Source organism: Carassius carassius, chromosome 44, assembly GCF_963082965.1.
Source record: "Carassius carassius chromosome 44, fCarCar2.1, whole genome shotgun sequence".
In the NCBI taxonomy this organism is placed as follows: domain Eukaryota; kingdom Metazoa; phylum Chordata; class Actinopteri; order Cypriniformes; family Cyprinidae; genus Carassius; species Carassius carassius.
The window spans coordinates 20,647,350-20,666,198 of record NC_081798.1 but is presented as its reverse complement, the minus strand read 5'-3'; the positions used below and the strand labels follow the sequence as shown (position 1 = coordinate 20,666,198).

At 39.8% G+C, this 18,849-nt stretch overlaps 1 protein-coding gene across 6 annotated transcripts; it reads right to left on the bottom strand.

Moving 5' to 3' along the window:
- Window positions 1–2,688: 2,688 nt before the first annotated feature.
- On the bottom strand, window positions 2,689–18,057 carry hipk1b (homeodomain interacting protein kinase 1b). Of its 6 annotated transcripts, XM_059537115.1 has the most exons (17): window positions 17,732–18,057; window positions 13,672–14,360; window positions 12,182–12,555; window positions 11,896–12,019; window positions 11,024–11,143; window positions 10,856–10,942; window positions 10,578–10,762; window positions 9,741–9,891; window positions 9,461–9,647; window positions 8,600–8,718; window positions 8,192–8,326; window positions 6,356–6,516; window positions 6,099–6,251; window positions 5,722–5,865; window positions 4,486–4,697; window positions 4,237–4,364; window positions 2,689–3,222 (listed from the first exon to the last, which is right to left on the bottom strand). In XM_059537115.1, exons 2-17 carry the CDS (start codon window positions 14,356–14,358, stop codon window positions 2,836–2,838), a joined length of 3,354 nt encoding a protein of 1,117 aa, XP_059393098.1. In that variant the 5' UTR covers window positions 14,359–14,360; window positions 17,732–18,057; the 3' UTR covers window positions 2,689–2,835. The 6 variants fall into 6 exon arrangements, with proteins under 6 accessions (XP_059393098.1, XP_059393094.1, XP_059393093.1 ...); XM_059537111.1 differs by lacking the exon at window positions 2,689–3,222 and having other exon boundaries at window positions 4,171–4,364; window positions 5,722–5,862; XM_059537110.1 differs by lacking the exon at window positions 2,689–3,222 and having other exon boundaries at window positions 4,171–4,364; window positions 6,356–6,513; window positions 17,732–18,056.
- Between the last annotated feature and the right edge of the window lie 792 nt (window positions 18,058–18,849).

Here is an 18,849-nt window from a genome sequence, read left to right as displayed (position 1 = left end):
CTTTTTAATCTCGCAATTCTGACTTTCTTTTATTCTCACAATTGCAAGTTCATATCTTCCAATTCTGACATTATAACTCACAATTCTGAGAAATAAAGTCTTCATAACTCACAATTCAGACTTTCTTTTTTTTCTCAGAATCGCGAGTTATAAAGTCAGAACTGCGAGATAAAGTCGCACTTACCTTGTTTTATTTTTTTATTTAGTGGCCGAAATGGGAATCCATGGTTAATGGGTCCGTTCAGGTAACTTTTCCAATACAAATAAGACCAATCTAACTTTTCAAAACTGAATTAAAAAAGTTATGATCAGACTTGAAGAAACAAACAATTAGATGACTAATTTTTTCAGACTAGTCCAAACAGTTTATGCAACCAGACCCAGGTCGTCTGATCTCTTTTTCCATTGCACTGCAGGAAAACTGGCTAGCCGATAAGATTGTAGTTTTTTTGTCACATGCTGTTTGATTTACTTAATTCTCCATGATAAACAGGTTTAGGTGGAGTCACATTTGCTAAATTTTTTGGGCGAAAAAGGGCGATTGTCCATTCTTAATAGTGTAGTAATGTATGAAGCACGGCTCACACAGAAAACACTTTCAAGCCAAGCAGATTTCTGTTGGTCAAAAATCTGCACCCTGATGCAGATGCTGATTAAGGGATGGTCACATTACACTTTTTCGTTCCATTGACTTCTATTCATACATGCATGAATACAGAAGACAGGAAACACAAGCATCTGCACAGTTCACTGCATTTAGAAGTTTAAACTTGAACCAAAAATAAAAATGTGCTGGTGTAAATTCACTTGTAATTGTGGCCGTACATTAATTATTAGAACAAAAGCTCCAGTGTTTACTTGGTTAACCAGGGTAACTGCTGTATTTGTTATTTTCTGTAAGTGCCACCTACTGTAAGAGAATGAATCTGCACTTTCATTCAGCCTGTCTGCCACTTTTTCTTTGGTCAAAGAAGGGGAAAAAAAGGAATGAATGCATACAAATTGCATGCAAAATATTTGAAATTCGTGTAGTTGTGAACAGGCCTTTAGGGCAGATCAAAGAACATCAAACGCTTAGGTTATTTTATGCCCCAATTCACTAGTTATCTCAAAATGTCGCAGATTTTTTGAGTACAAATATACTATGCAGTCATTTTGGAATATTTTTTTAATTAATATTGCCATAAAATACGGTTCTTAAAAAAATGATATAGTATGTAAACTGACAAAACAAAACGATAAATAAAAAAATCTAATTAAAAAATAAAATCAGAAAGAGATCAACCCTAAAAAGACCATAGTGCACACAGAGACCTCTAAATAGTCCTCACATGCACATTACCTGCTAAGAGATCATTTAACGTTACTGCGCTTATGGCTCATCTTGGACATCTTTATTACAAGAGGCGGTTTTGTTTTGCAGTAGCAGTTGATGGGCTGGAGATGAATCACAACTCCGTCTTCAGCCTCTCCAGACAAAGCGTACAATATTCACACACAGCAGACGCACACACCTCCCGCGACGACTACAAACATCAGACTTTCTGATCGCGTCATTTCTCTCAGCTCAAAACATAGACAGTAAAAGAAAAGCTCTTCCTGCTCAAAAGCACGTACACACTCCGCACTTCCCGTTCACTACCACAGACTGAAGAAGTCTTGATGTTCAGACAGATACATTGATGACCTGCGCCACCCACCGGACTGGATGATCATGTTTATATTTATATTTAGTACACACACACACACACACAAGATATTGTAAAAGAAGCTAAAACAGCAAGACACAAAGTTGGTGGTTGATGGTTTGTTTATTTGATGGAATTACAATGGTGGAAAAAAAGTTTTTTTTTTCCATTGTTGCTTGACATTACAAAGTGTACAGTACTTTCTTGGTTGATGGTTGAACTCAAAAACACTGCCAAACATGTTGGAGAGAATGTCAAGGCACATCATGTTATCGAGACCAGAACAAGAAGGACCTTAGAGGTCAGTCACAGTGTCATTTTGAGCAGATTTCACGTTTGTCACTGAGACCGCATGCAGTGGTCAAGGGTCACAGACATATTTGGTGTACTCTAGTTTGAAAAGCAAACTACTCAGAAACGCAGCAAATTAATCACACTTAATGTCAGAAAACCAATCGGTGTGTGATCGTGGTATTCAAAGTAGCTTTGACATCCCAGCTCTTCTGTTAAATAACCCCCTGTGGTCCAGGGAGAGTACTGACATGATTAAACTATTTGAGCTAAAAAAGAACATTTAAAAGAAAAGAAAAGTTGATGTTACTCCTCATATTCACTGATATTCCTCATAACATACACTCTACGATTCTACCAGGACTAACATATAGCGCTAACTTAAATAACAATATGACCAGGGCACATAATACATTTTTTTTTCTCCTTTCCACATCTTGAGTAACTTCCAGTAAAGTGGTTGAGAACCAGTCAGCTTCACAATCAAACATAACTTAAAAACAAAAGAGATCCTACGTCAACAAAAACACGGCACTGAATCTAAAAACAAAAATGGAGTATAAAACAAGTCAACGATTAGTGTAAGGATTTTAGTCGAACAGACAATACACGGCAGCATGATCCCTGTTCCTTTATGTCAGCATTATTCCACTATTGCTTACGAATTAAAAACACGTCAGCGTTCCTTGAGCTAAGAAAATAAACTCACCGAACCGGACACTGGATCTCTCAGTAAACAGATGCAAAATGACATGATCGATTTCTAAATATTAACATTCTAAAACATAAATAGGACAGATAAAACCAGGTGCAGCAGGTGTGTCGGTCGTAAGATCTGAAGAGGAGTCTGTGCGTCTCATATGTAGGGGTACTGAGGGACCCTCCGCGGGCTCAGCTGACAGCTGCTGTAAGCCCCGCCTCCTCTAGGGGTGCTGGTGTAAGGATGGGCGGGGTAATGTTGCTGGTAGTGGGCGGGGAGTCCGTGGACCACGCCTCCAATGGATTCCTTTGGGATAAGACTGGCTGCATAGTGACTCGTGGGCGGGCCGTGTATGGAGGGGGAGGAGCCTTGTACGAGTAGGTGCTTCATGTGGGACGTGGGGGTGGGGTAGGGGTACAGGCTGGGGGTGCTGGTGAATGATGGGGCCTCCTGGAGACAGTAACGAGATGAGGCCGGCGGGTACGTGTGCTGTCGACGAAGGGAGGACGAGCCACCGGATGGTTCTTGGGATGAGACCGTGGTCTGCAAAAAAGGAAAACAGGAATCTGAATCACACATTCTTTACGATACGTAGAACCCTCTGACTTTCGCGATGCGGAATACAGTCATAAAAACGGAATTTACTGTACAACGCGGAATGTCTCCGGTTTTGTCCAATTTTAAACGAATTAATCAAAAGTAGGTCATTACACAAATCGTATCGCGATATGGAGTAATATTTGTAAATAATAAGCTATAATAATGTAATGTAAGGTAAGTAATGCAGATGCATGGTTTCCAATACTACACAGACACACTGAAGCAGGCATGACGCTCGTGGTGATTTCGCCTAAATATGAGTACAGAAATACATGAACAACATCTCCGAAACTGCCGTGAGAGTCACTTCATGAGCATTTTACCCTTTGATTTGAGTAAAACTAGTGTCATATCAATGTTATCAAAATCAATTTGGTTTGACTTGAAGACATTGTGCTCGAAATATTACTATTGTTCAGTAGAAAGTACATAATACTACTATTACTTTTACAAAAATTATTAAAACTTTAATTGTTAAGGAATAAATCACAACATTTCTGCCATGTTTTAATGTTAATAGTAATTCTCTTTTGTTTGCCAAGAATAAAAAGTGTTTATTTTTCTGTAATTAAAAGATAAATGAAATTAATGCTTTAAGCCTTCATTTGATAACCAGAAAAATTCTGGTTAAATTTTAAATTTTAGAATAAATTAAGTTGTTTTTACGCATTTAAATGATAAGACGTGCTAAAACAGAATTTGGTAACAAAACATCATGAAAAAATAAAAATAAAAAAAATCCTAGGGACCTAGACATGTTTTTTTTTTATTTTTTTTTTACTTAAATCGATGTGAAACGGTTTCATGATTTTAACTAATTAGACTTTTTTATTAGTACAAATTAATCTAACAATTAAAAAGGGGTCCAGAAAATAAATAAATAAATGGAATTTGGGGAAGCTGATTTCATAGGGCCCCAGATACGCTGCGACGAGGAGCATGGACAGAAGCGGTCACCTGACTAAGGTTGAGAGGTTGAGATCTGCTGGGCTCCTGTTGGTGGTCAGTGACACTCTCTCCTGAGCTGCTCGCATGCCTTGCAACAGCGGCTCTCTTAGGCTTCATGTAGTAATTCTGTGGAAGACCTGAAGCAAACACGACAAATGCAGTTTTTAGTTATGCATTTCTTTTATAAAGAACTGCCGACCAAGCTATGGTGAAAAAAAAAAAGAAAAAAAAAAAAAAGGGAAACCTGCTAATACTCGCCTATAGCCGATGGGATTTTGGCTGATATTGAGCTTTCCACAGGCTGTGCTTTCACAAATGGAGCCACCACTGCCAGGGATTTGAAGAGTCGTGAGGACTGGACCCCTGTGTGACTGTCCTGGGGCTTGGGAGTCAGAGGACTGGCGGTGGAGGAGTCCGAATCGTGGACGGTCAGACAGCTGATCACATTAGTCCTGTGGCTGGGGCCAGAGCTGAACAAAATTGGATAAAATGATTAAAAAATTTTGTTTCACTGAAATTATATGGAGCTACTTCTCATTGTGAAAAGAGGAATCAGACATTAGCCCCTTTCACACATATAGATTTTACTGGTAAAATACTGTTAAGAGATCGAGTGTGAACAGGAGCTTTTCAAAAATACTGGTAAACGTTTACCGGCAATTTACTTGTATGAGAAGTTTGACCAATAAATTGGCGGAATGATGCTATGTGTGAACGCAGGATGAAGATAACCAGTATGAGCATGTACAAGTTCAGGTTGTCTACTCTGGCCCAATCATCACATTCGGACGCTGAGCACGCATTTACACCACGCTGTGTGGTTCGGTTTTGAAGTCGTATAAGGCAGTGTCTCTTGGGCAAAAGCGATGCATGAATGTGAACGCTTGACACAAAAACAAAATAGGATAACAATCAACAAAAACACTGAGTACACCCATCCATTAACAGCAGTGAGGCACAGCAGTTTAGGGGTCATTTCTGGTTAATGATATCGGAATTTACACATTTGTGTATTTACCGGTAAAGTCGTTTTGATAATTTTACGGCAATTTACTGGTATTTCTGTGTAAAAAGGGGCTTTTGCAGACTGTAACTTATTTTGCATTAAATGCATATACTCCTGTTCAAAATTTTATAAGATATTTCTAAAAGAATTGCAGATCAAGGCTACTTTTACAGTAAAAATAAATACTGCATCATTTAAATTAACTTTTCTATTTTAATACATTTTAAAGTGTAATTTATTCCTGTGACACAAAAGTTGAATTTCCAGCATCATTCCTCCAGTCTTCTGTGTCACATGATCCTTCAGAAATCAGTATAATATGCTGAAGAAACATTTCTGATAATTTTCTGCAAACAGTTGAGATTCTTCATATTTGTCTGGAAAACTGGATTTTTTGTATTTATTTTTTTCTGGATTCATTGATAAATAGAAAGTTTTGTGGTGTATGTGAAAACATGGCAATCATACCAGGAAGTGACCTCACTCACCTAGCAGGGTAGAACTTCCTCTCGTCCTCATCTTCAGTGTCACTGTGTATGGTGATGACGCTGACAGCAGGACTCGGGGTGTCACAGATAATGATGGGCTGAGTCAGAATAGCACTGAATGACTGAGAGCTCACCAGAGCACTGCTGGGAATACAGAAACAGAAGATTTCAAATTAAACTTAATCTATGTCCTTGCATTGGTATGCCAAATCATGTTATTTATACTTTTTTTTTTATGATACACATTCCAAGCAAAAAAAAAAAAAAAAAATATATATATATATATATATATATATATATATATATATATATTAAACTATACTAAACTAAAATATAACTATACTAAACACACCGTTGACATTTGAGTGACCCAATACCTGCTGGTAGTGTCACAACAGATCCTGCTCCTCTTGTTCTGTGACCGTGTGACCGCAGACGTTCCTCGACTGAGAGAATGAGTGGGATTTAGGCGGCCAAGGATGTGTGGGTTCTGCTGGACAACGCCATTGTGCTGACCGCTCTGAGAAACCCTGCAGGAAACAACCAACCATTCGCTTTTGAGCACATTCAAACATCTATTGTACTCACATTGTGTGCAGATAATAAAAGTTTACGATTCTTCCTAAACATTTACTTCCAGCTTGACGTCTGCTGCGTGGAGCTCTCAGACAACAGGGTCTCCAGAGGCGATTCGGTCACTACGGACTGGTGGCTGGGGTTGTGGATGGTCATGCCAGGCACCTGCTGCCATGCAGATGGTATGAGGATCTGCTGGGTTCCCGCTGGCCAAGCCTGCTGGAAGACGACAAAATATCTGTCTGAGTGACAATGGCACTTGGGAAAATGTTGAAGCCACTGAATGTCGATCAAATTTGAAAGAAGTTTCACTGGCAAATGAATAGTGGGTAAAAACAACTATGACCAAATCTGCAGCACACAATGACTGACACATCTATGGCCATTTAAATCTGAATTTAAACATTTGTGTCATGCCAGAATGATGAGAAACTTCAACTAACATGCCGAGGTGACTGCACACAATTAAAAATTGAACACCAAGAAAATTAAAAATAAATCATCATCAATGCACAAAATAAAAATCTGCAATTCTCTCCCGGAGCATAAAGGCAGCTTTAGATGTAGCTCAGCCATTTTGTATGATTTTAAAAGCCAAGACAAGCACAGCATGCCTAAATCACACACAAGCCTTAAAAATGAAAGATGTGGGGGCAGGAAAGAGTAGTCCGGCGACCTGTTGGGAAGAATCATGGCTGTTAAATAGTGAGAAAACACTGAGCAAAACTGGCCAAAAGATCTGCTATGCCAGTATGGGCAGCACTAGAGTACCTGCGGACAGACATGGCTATATGAGAGGGAGAGTAACATGACTGCGAGTGTTTCTGTGCTGTAGACAAGGTCAGTCTCCTCCCCTGAGAGAAGGAGGAGGGCCAAACAGACGGTGGGGCTGGGAGGAAGAGGGGTGGGGGGGGTCAAAGGAGGGACAGAAAAAAAAAATATCACACAACAAGAAGCTGCAAGCAAAGCACAGAAGAGTCAACACATGCCTCCCATGCCAGACCTGCACTGAGAGAGAGAACGATGAGGGAGGGACTGAGAGGGAAAACAAAGGGAGAACGAGAGAGAGAGAGAACGTGAGAGAGAGAGAGAGAGAGAGAACGATGAGGGAGGGACTGAGAGGGAAAACAAAGGGAGAACGAGAGAGAGAGAGAGAGAGAGAGAGCGCGCGAGCAAGAGAGGAGAAGACCAGAAAGATGGAAAGGGAGATTTAAAAAAAGGGAATAACTGAATGACAAAGAAAAATAGGAGTAGGATAAGTGGTCAGAAATAAAAACAGAGATCGGGAAAATGGGAGAAATTATAAAGAGGAAAACCATAAGAATCAAACAGAGAGAGATATCAGGAAAGACAAAAATGTCACAGAAAAACACAAAAGATCAGTAAATCTTACGGAGTATCCAGAATTTAAAAAGATGGTGATTGGAAAAAGGATCAAAGTTTCAGTGAATGAAAACAAAAACAAATAGTAAAAATCAACAAGGGATCAATGAGAATCCAGAATTATCAAAGTCAGATCACAGAAAAAAAAGATCAAAGTGCCAATGAAAGAAATATCAACAAAAGATCAGTGAAGATGAACAAGAGATTAAAGAGGATCCAGAATTATTAAAGAGAGGTGGAAAACAAGATCAAATAGAGAAAAAAGATCAGAGAGACCAGAAAAAAAAGTATCAAAGAAACAAGTAAATATAAAAGAGGGATTAAAAAAAAAGATCAAAAAAGTGATCAGAAAGAAATAAGATATGACTAGTAATATGGAGAGACCAGAATAGGAGAAGAGTTAGAAAGACAGACGCATTTAAGCAGGATTTTGGAAAGTGCCACCGAGGGTCAATGGGAGAATGAGAAATGATGATGTTAGTGGTAGAGCGCTGGGTGGGTCTCTCTTTACCAGCACTGTGGCTGTCTGCTCCAGCAGGGCAGGCCTTCCTGCCCCACATCCCAGTGCCAGGGGCAGCGGGTACTGGGACGCCACTCCCGCTGTGTGGGGGTGCAGCGTGGCCACCATCAGAGGCGTGCAGGAGCCCTGTGGAGGAGGGGCGCCATGGAGGGACAGGGGCAAAAAGCATGGAAAGATTAGACAAAGGGTCAGACTCAGGTCAGGGGTACAAGGCTGTGATCTCATGTGCCATTTACAGGCACTTGCCAGCAGTCGAACAGCTGTCCATGCAGACTTTAAGGACTGAAGTTTCCTCTCCAACTCAACTGGATTAATTAGCAGTTCGTCAGTTCGCAGTGATGGACCGTCAGCATTAGATAGAATTCCACTGTTTCACAAACAATGCACTTTATGTCTTACCTGCGTCAGCATGCTGGGCTGAATCTGAAGAGGCTGCGTGGACTGGTTCTGCTGGACAACAGGAACACCGTTCTCCATCCGGACAGGATAGCTAGAGGTTTTATTAGAGGATGGAAGCCCTTCAAGAATAAAACAAGAGTGCTTTTCAAGAGTGGGGAAGCCTTGCATTTGATACAAATGCATAATCAAATGTTAAACATCTTGCTCTAATAGCAAAGAAAACACAAAAAATTATGAATGACTTAAATTAAACCAAATACATATTCACGCTGCCATTCCAGAGATCAAAAGAAAAGAAAGCAGGAAAATAAACACTAATTTTCACTAAATGAAACGGATATAATGCTTATCCAAGTAATTTGTGGTGATCTGTATGATTAAGTTATCAAAGATGAGCAGCAAAGACACTGGTAGATTAAGTGAAAATTAAATTATGTTCACATCGTTTTATGCATTTAATAGTTATATTCTTAAGTTCCTTATCAGTTCCATGTGTTTCAGGAGACTGTATACACAAATGATCCATGATGCAATCATTAATAAAAGGTTATTTTTCTTATTTTATTTATTATTATTTTGTTTAATTACACTAGAGGTTTTAAGGAAAAAGGATACTATACAAAATTCCAGCACAGTTCAAATCTTACAAAAAATAAATAAAAAAACACGGGTATTCAAAATTATGCACTTTTCAAACTTTCAAAACTCTTCTGCGCACCCTGAAATGAGATCTTAATTTGTCACCATTTTCAAAATTAACTGCTTGCAATCCATTTTAATAGCCACTTCTGAGACAAGGTAATAAAAAAAAAAACAATAATATTTGCATGCAGTCCCACAATGCACGCAGCTCCGGCTCACCTTGGATAGTGGTGGGGGGGCAGACGATGAGGGTTTGCTGGAAAGGTTCGGTCTGAGCACACAGCTGAGTGGGGCGACTCTGCAGGGGGATGCTGGGTTGGGCCAGGCTTGGGATGTTAATGGTGGCCTGCTGGTAAAGTGCCGGTTGGTAGTTGAGGAGAGGAACAGCTCCACCAGCAGACGGAACCTGAGAAAAATACCAACACAGATAAGATTGAAGCCAATCCTTATGAAAGCGCTTACAATGCGTGTCTTTTTAACCAGGTGGGTTTCCCCTCACCTGGCTGTGCTGGTTCAGCTGGCTGCTGAAGGTCACAGTCAGGTTTCCTGCAGCTCCAGGAACAGCGTTAGCAGCAAACAGGGATTTCCCACTGTCAAAGCTACTGTTCCTTCTCTTACAGATGTCCATGTTCTGGAAGCACGACTTTACACTACAAAAATGATACGAGCGTCAAATGTACAACATTTCAAGTAATTTTTATAAACGTGACTTTGTGAAAACATTACTAGTGTGCATCTTGAGACAAAAAAGGCACTGATACATGTTAAAGGGTTACTTTACCCTGTCATTAATTACTCACCCTCATGTCGTTCCAAACCTGTAAGATCAACGTCATCGATGTTATTTATGTTCAGCATGCAGACGGTGTCTACTGTACGTAAATAATGCTGATTACGTTCTGGGGTACTCTCCAAAATGGCGGAAGACAGTAACTCGGGGAGAATAAGTGTTGAATAAGTTAAGTTATAATTGCTTTTTTGTCTTTGCGCAAAAAGTATTTGCGTAGCTTCGTAAAATTAGAACTATTTTAATAATGTCCTTACTACATTTCTGTGCATTGATCGTGTAAGGAGCCTTGCTGTCTATGGGGGAGTCAGAGAGCTCTCAGATTTCATCAAAAATATCTTAATTTGTGTTCCGGAGATGAACGATGGTCTTACGGGTTTGGAATGACACGAGGGTGAGGAATTAATGACAGACTTTGAATTTTTGGGTGAACTCTCTCTTTAAGATCGGTCAGTGCAAGTTGCTTTCATTTGAAACAGCTCAGACTCACATTTTAGTCTTGGACTAGGCTTAAGCCTAGTGGGGACAGATGTCTTAAAAATGACGTACTGTGAGCTGTGTGGGAAGTTCAGCAGGTGGCTCATGGTCACAAACGGATGTGCCAGGGTCTTTGTGGGCGTAATTCTTTTATCAGCGTCCAGCCGCAACATCCTTTTCAGCAGGTCAATCAGCTCCCGGCGGTCCGCCTTCTCCGCCAACATGTCAGTTCCTTCTAAGTGAGTCGGCAGATTGACCTGGAAACCAATCGATGCAGTCAGAAAATGTTTGACAGTTTCTTTTAAACCAATGATATGTTACATCCTATACATACAAGTATTTCTAATTACCTGCATCATGTCATCCAAACAATTGAAGATGTATTTTCTGGCTTCTTTTGACTTGACGCCCATTTCTGCCTCGTGCTCAGATGGGGTCTAGAAAAAGACATACGTGTCAGTCTCGTACAATATTAACCACCCCTCACCCAAAAAAAACATAAAAGTATGGGTACTGACTTTTAACCTCCACAGCGGGTAGCTGGAGTCTGGTCCTTTGTTGAAGAAGCGGCTTGTCTTTGTGCCAGCACTCAAGAGATACTCAGGAGGCAATCCCTGTGTCTGAGAAATGTAACGAATCTGGAGGGGGGGGATAAGAAGTTAGTACAAAGACTAGAGGAGTGTGTGTAAATTTCTGCAATCGTAAAGGATTTTTGTTGCTATAGGGTAAAGTCATTTAGTCTTGCCAGTGTGACATGTTCACAGATGGCCAATTAATGGTCTTGGTGATGATTAGGCACACTGTTTTGGACGTCCCTCTTAAGAACGTGAGTAGAGCATGACGTGTCCGTTGTTGCACAGTCTGCCAGGCCTAGCTCCTTAAGGTCACGTTGTACAGTCTGTCAAGGTATTATCCTTTAATATCATCATACTGGACTTAAACCTACAGAGTTTGCGGATTCAATATTTGCGTTTCAAACTTGCTTTTTTTTTTATTTACAGGTTTTCCAAAAACAAAACAAAAAATGTAGTGCATAGTTGGCTATGATTAGTGTAAAACATTTCAGACAGTGCAATTTTTGCTTTGGTTGTGGTGGATGCTTTAGACTGGCATACTATGCTTGGACTGTACAATATTGGCATACTGCTGCGACCCAGCCACATATAAACGGTGCATTTTATAATGAGCCATATTTATGGATCATAAATACTAAATGCCAAAGTATACTTTGGTTTATATGTGTACACGAGGATCCGTGTACAGTGCACGACACACATTTAAAAGGAAACAAGTATAGAAACCATACAGTTATAGAGCTTCTTTATATGAGAACTGAGAAGGTTGAGAGCTAATAATTTTTACTGATGATAACAGTAACATAACATGTGACCTGGTCATATTCTGAAGCTCCTGGATATAACGGCCAGCCCAGAAAGAGCTCTGCAATCACACAACCCAGTGACCACATGTCAATGGCTTCGCAGAACGGCAGACCAAGGATGATCTCAGGGGCTCTGAGGATAGAAAGCAGAAAACATTTTCGTGAACCACTTCAATCTCATAATCAATGCATTTAGGCTCTATGTTTAGGATTCAATCAGGTGATTATTACAACAACACAATCTCATAACTGTGGGATGTGTGAATCATTAAACAATGTACAGATTACCACTCACCTGTAGTAGCGAGACTGGAGGTAAGTTGAGCAGCTGGCTTTGGAGACGTGACTGGCTGACCCGAAGTCAATGACCTTCACCCTGTAGGGCTGTCGGATGGGGTCCACCAGCATGATGTTCTCAGGCTTCAGATCAGCGTGGATGAGACCCAGGCTCTTCAGCTTCATCAGGGCCGTGGCCACCTGCTGCAGGATGGGGCGGATGTGCCTCAGGGGCAGTGGGCTGAACTTACTGTGCTTCAGGAAATCGTAAAGGTTCTGCTCCAGCATTTCAAACACCAAACATGTGTGGCCCTTGTGCTGGAAACACTCGTAGGAGCGGACAAAGTTGAACTCGTCAGCGTTCTCTGCACTCAGCCGGTTCAATATGCTCACCTAGAAGAGAAATTAGGAGTCAGCGTCAAATCAAGTAAATAGGAAAACCCCTTCATCTCTTAATTTAGTTGTGCCAGGTTCTCAGAAATGTCTTCTTTGTATTCATGTTGGTTACATGAATTTGAATAATCTGTTACATCATATATCATGAGCGATATATTCATAAATATTGATTCAGGAAAAGGCGCTATTATTTTTAGGACTCAACTTTTTGAATATGCATTTGTATGGGGGTTGCTTTCAGATGCAAAATTTATGGGAGGAGTGTATTAAAATGAATCAGGCAACACTATTTACTAATGATTGCGCTTGTCAAATTACTAGTATTTGCGCCATTATTTAATGCCCAAAAATAGCATGTCTTCAAGCAGGCGGTAATTTGCGCTGCTCTTGGTAGATGGCGCTGTTCACTGTAGAAATGATTAAGTTGCATCAGTGTTTTTTATTGTGCGCTTTATTAGTAAATCACACGCATAATTTTCCCTCCCATCTGCGCTTTCATGGAATTGCGCACTAATGCTAATTTGCCCTGTTTAGTAAATCTGGCAAATGGAGTTAGGCTACGTTCACACTTATCTTTTTTGAAGCTGCCAGCGTCTGTTTTACATTATAATCCTATGGATTAAACATTGTTTTCAAAAAAGTCCTGAGGGCTTTCTGAAACACCACCACCGGAGTTGGTGTATGCACGTAATTATTGTAAGCACCATACTGCATCGTTCCCTGTATAATGTCGCGCACTCACAAACATCGTTGTGAACCGACATTCTCCTCCCCATTGACTTCAAAAGCCAATGCAAGAGCCAACTTTTTACTCAGCACACAGCGCTAGGTTACTGTAGCAGTTGTTTTGGCAACAAAAAGTGTCCTCGGCTGCTATTTGTAAACAAACAATGCCAGCTTTTTATTTTACTTAAAAAGTGCTCGTCAAGTTTTTCTTGTCAAAAAAAGATGCCAAGTGTGAACACGCCCTAAGAGGTAAAATAGGCAATGCTACTTGCAGTTTCTGCAGTAAAATTAGGCAGAAATGAAATACCAGGAAATCTTGATTAGGTGATAACCCAAGATTGGAAAACAATAACCCAAAAACATACTGTAGATCCCATCATAACATACCTCGATCTGTCCCTGACGTGCATATGACGGATGGTTCTTCAGGATCTTGATGGCCACAATCTCACTAGTTCCTCTTTTCCAGCACTTGGCCACCTGCCCAAACGTGCCCCGGCCGAGAAACTCAAGAACTTCGTAGCTGTTTGAGACGGAGCAGAGGATCTCGTGCTGGACCAGCTGGTAGTCCCCTTCCCCATTGGAGCTGCTGCTTTTGGTAGTGGGGGCCGAGTGGGGGATAGACTGTGCGGTGGTCCCCGCTCCTCCCGTCCGCGCAGAGAAAGCAGGAGCAGAGAGCTCCTCCAGAATCTGAACACTGCCGCTACCGCTTCCGCCTCCTCCGGAGCTCTCCACCTCCTCATGCTTCCTCTTCATGCCATACCGGTGCCCACGGGAGGAGTGCGACTCCGAGTGCTGGATGTTGTGGGAAGTTCTGCGGCTGGACCCCCATGGGAGGCTCCCGGTGCTGTCTGCAGCACGGACCACCACCTGGCCCCGGGACGCTGGGGGGAGGACCAGGCCCGAGGAGCCGAAAGGGATGCCTGCTGCGGGGTTAAAGCTGTACTGGCCCACAGAACTGTACGCTTCATTGGAAGCATCCCAAGCACAGCTCTCCACTTTCATTTTTTTCACCCTGCAGAAGGCACTGGAAGACACAGATGGAGGGGAGAAAACCTGCAGCTGTGAAGCCATGCCTGCAGATATTGGATTTATAAGTTCGCCATTGCTGAATACAGAATGAACACAGAAGTGCCCCTATAATGCCATTTCCAATATTGTAATCGATCAGCAAAGTTGTAAAGCTGAAAGTGCACGATAAATAAAGTTGTCTCCTAAAATAAAGAATTGACTCTCTACAGCCTAAACGAGTCATTAGTAATTCAATACCCACTTCTGTGATGGCTACACGTCACGGGTAATACGTTTGCATAATTCCCACCCATGTTCTACATTGTTCAGCAGAGAACAACTTGACCCCGGCCATAAACAATTTTACTGACAATGGCTTCTCTAATCTAGGGGAGATGCTGCACGAACTGGGGCTGCACGATAAAAATCGCATGCTATATTTAATTGCCGTTGTTCACTGACCAGATGTGCAAAACCACGATCATATATGAACAACGGCTCTGTGTAGTTAATGCTGCTCCATGTGAAAGCACGCAGGTGATAGTGATTTACCGCTGATTACAGAACCGGCTTAACTGAAAGATGCGCATTAAATATCGCACGCCTACACAGTAAACCAATCACAACAAACTGAGCAATCTGACCAATCAGAGCAAAGTAGGCTCATGGAAAGGAGGGACTGATATCTTTGAACTGCTTCGATCTAATCGGAAATGGAAAATGAGGCGATATTAAATGCATATTTTGAGAAAATGAACGTTTTTTTTTTTTTTTTTACCTTGCATGCATGTAATCCTATTGTAGGAGACTCCCAAAACAATATTAGGAACCTTAAAAATGGCATGAGAGGGGCACTTTAAAAATAACTAGGGCTGCAAAACGATTAATCGCAATTAATCAATTCAAAATAATGTTTAAATATTGTATGTACTGTGTATGTACGTAATGTTTATTATGTATATAAATACACATACAAGTAAATATTCAGGGAAAGTGTTTACATACAAATACATTTTTATTTCATACATGTGTATTTATATATACACATAATAAATATACACAGTACACACAAATAGTATGTAAACAAACTTTTATTTTGAATCGACTAATCGCGATTAATCATTTTGCAGCCCCAAAAATGACAATACTGATTTATCAGCATGATTGAACAGTCAGATAATGTTATAAATATTTACAAGCATTCACGTAAATGTATTGAGATCTGAAAATGGCATTGCAATGACTGTCAGCTCCATGTACTAAAATTTCGCGATAGCACTAGAGCGAAAAATCCTGCCTTGTTGATCAGAGTTTAATATTAAATTCAATAATTCAGTAAGTTGTTTTCCTTTCATTGATTGTTACTAAAAACGTAACTGACCTATCGGTAAGCCCCTCTCCTCAAATGCAGATGAGCCAATGGCAATCGAGTATCAGTTGCACAGTTAGTGGAACTCTGACATCTTTAAGTTTCAGCATCATAGAGAAACGTAGAACTATCCGAAGCTTTCATTGGTTTGATGGTTTTTATGCTGCAAAAATGAAAAAACAATGTGCCTGGGGTACTCGTAACACTGATTCTTGGTATCCCCAGTGGATAGGCAATAGAATTTATTACATTCCCTAAACCCAAACAAAACAGAGCCAAAATTTCCCTAAGCAACCCCAATCCCAATGAAGACAAAAATGTTCATTTTCTGATTGCATACTCTCTTAAGTTACAATTTTCATCTGCTCAAGCAGAATCTTAATGTCACCTTGTGATTCAGCAAGGTATCTCTGGCTAAAATCTATCAACGCTAACGTATAAGCATAAATAAACTGTTCTCACATCATGAAAAGTGTAGGTCAAAAACACAGACGAAGATATATTAAATTATGTACATCTACAAATTAAATTTAATTTGATCTGACACGGTGGTACATAAACAGTTGTGCTTCCGGGATTGTGATCAAAATGACTGTAACATGAGCCTTCCCCTGTTTGCATTATGATCTGTATTTTTACATATTTATTTTGAAATATTTTATATATCCCTCCTCCATGACATATTTAAGTACATATTTAACAAAATGTATCAAAAACATCTTGGGACAAGGTTTGGGACAAGACATCTTGGGACAAGACCGCAGCAAACTGTTTATCCGAGTTCTAAATAAACATAACATGAAAAAGATGAATGCACTTTTGGACGTTGAATGTAAGGGAAATGTCATTTTGGAATTTCTGTGGTCTAATGTGATATTGTTGTTCATGATGAAATTTTATTTTATTGCTGTAATTATTTTATAGCATTAACAAGATGACCCATTGAATTCATGTTGGAAGCGGTGACTGATGAATGTATGTTTAGTCCAGTGCCTTTATATAAGATTAGATGCTGTCATATGTGGATCAACTTATTATGTTGTGTATTTTCATCAGTTTAAATATGAAAAATAACTTTCATATTGATTCAACGAATTTATTGCATTTTGGGAAAAAATAATATAATAAAATCTGGATTTGATTTTTTTTTTTGTTATTATAACCTAAAAATGCAATGTGAAAGTTTTAAACACAGTAAACAACTAAAAGCTTTATATTATTTATAATCTCCCTATATGATAGAAATGATTTTAAAGTGGAAATAATTTCTAGTTAAACTACAGGAAGGTAAATGTTTTGTCCCATATCTTAAGTATCCGTGTGTAAGGCCTACTGTATTACATGCACCCAGGGATTTCAACGGACGACAGACCAGACAGATAAAATAAACTGAATAAATAATTACTATTATTTTTAGCTTTTAAAAACTGATCGTGTGGGCCAAGAATCTGGATTGAGGGTCTCTCTGCCTGAAACAACTGATTTACGGTCTTTCTGAATGTGCTCATGTATCTAAAACAGTTAATCCAAATAAAAACCATCAAATCACCAGCACAACCGAAATATCAAACATTAACTACGAGCTACACAGTTGCAGTGTGTAAACTGAATTATTATCGAGTTTTAACGCGAAATCAACCCGCTGTATGTTTACAACACCAGACGACTCCACCCTTTTCGAGAAAACTGCGCTAATGTCACGAAGCAGAATAAGGAAAACCGAAATTAACGGGAAAACCACGGCGTTTGCTTGTGTAAATATGAGCATTAATATCGCAATCACTGAGCTGAGTGTCGTCGAATCTTCTGCAGACGCCATGAGTTTGCTACATTGTATCATCCGTCAGCTATATTTAACGAATTGTTAGTTACAATACAACATATATAATAACCAAAATGAAAAAAGCATTCTTATTCAGAATTAATCATTGGAAAACATGACCAGAGCTCAACAAATCCAACCACCTTTATAAAAACCCATTTAAACGCATTTCAAATCTACATTAGTTTAATTTAAGACACTTCTGCGGGTGTATATATTATGGATACGTATTGCTATATTCATACCTGAGCGTGTTATTGATCCTTGTCTGGTGCAGAGGAGAGCTTTAAATCCCTGGGATCTGGATACTAGGCCTTCATTGTTAGTGAGCAGCCCCGGCCCTACAGTTAACTCGAAAATAAACCGCGATTGGTATAAAAATACAGCTCCATCAGTCACTGTGAGCGGTGAGCGGGAAAGCTGCTCATGAAATCGTCGATTTCTGATCTTGTACTAAAAAGCCCTGTTTAAAATCCAGGCAGAAAGCGGCTGTTGTGCTCCCCAGAACATCCACAGCCTGATTATCAGCTGCTTCAGTCAGGCTTCCTGTCCAGACTCGGGACCGCGCATGCGCACACGGCTCACGCGTTTTGTAACACGCACTGAGATGAGCAATTGTGCAACTGTTGATGATGGGAAATACCATGCCGCTGATCAACATATTTCTCGTTACTACTGGAAACACATCACTGACGCACACAGAATCACTTCAAGCCAACTTACATGGAAGAAAGTAGACAAGCATGGCATTTTTGTAAAAAAAAAAAAAAAAAAAACGGAAATACCGTGCTCAGCTTTTAAAGTCATAGTCCACTTACATAACTAGTGCTAAAAAATGTATTTTTAGAGATGCATTTATAATTTCAGGGTTTTCATGTGACTACAATGACTGCTAATGATCCACTGTTGTAAATGTAAAGATTTGTAGTCATGTTTTAATGATAGTTCATTGAATGCCTGTCCAACTTGTTAACGTCAAAATGAAGTTGAATCATTTTCTTGCTTCTGATTCAGATTCAAACAACCTTGGGTCAGATGTGCTAGTAAGTTACAACCTGCAGAATCAGATTGAATGTTACATTTTTTTCCAGGCAAAAACAGGCAAAAACAATCCAGCAATAAAAGAAACAACAAAATACTATTCTGGTAACACAAAATAAAAACACAGATATGTGTGTAATCAGAGAGTTAAACACTTTTCCAACAGTTACATATTAAGTAATGTATTCCCAAACTGTTGGGAAATGATTTTGAAAGCAGAATTTGACATGTCATAACGGTAATGAAAGGATCCGAAAAAGAAAACAAACAGGATGAGAATGAATTATAACATGGATAATAAGGGGCTCAACAGAAACACTGT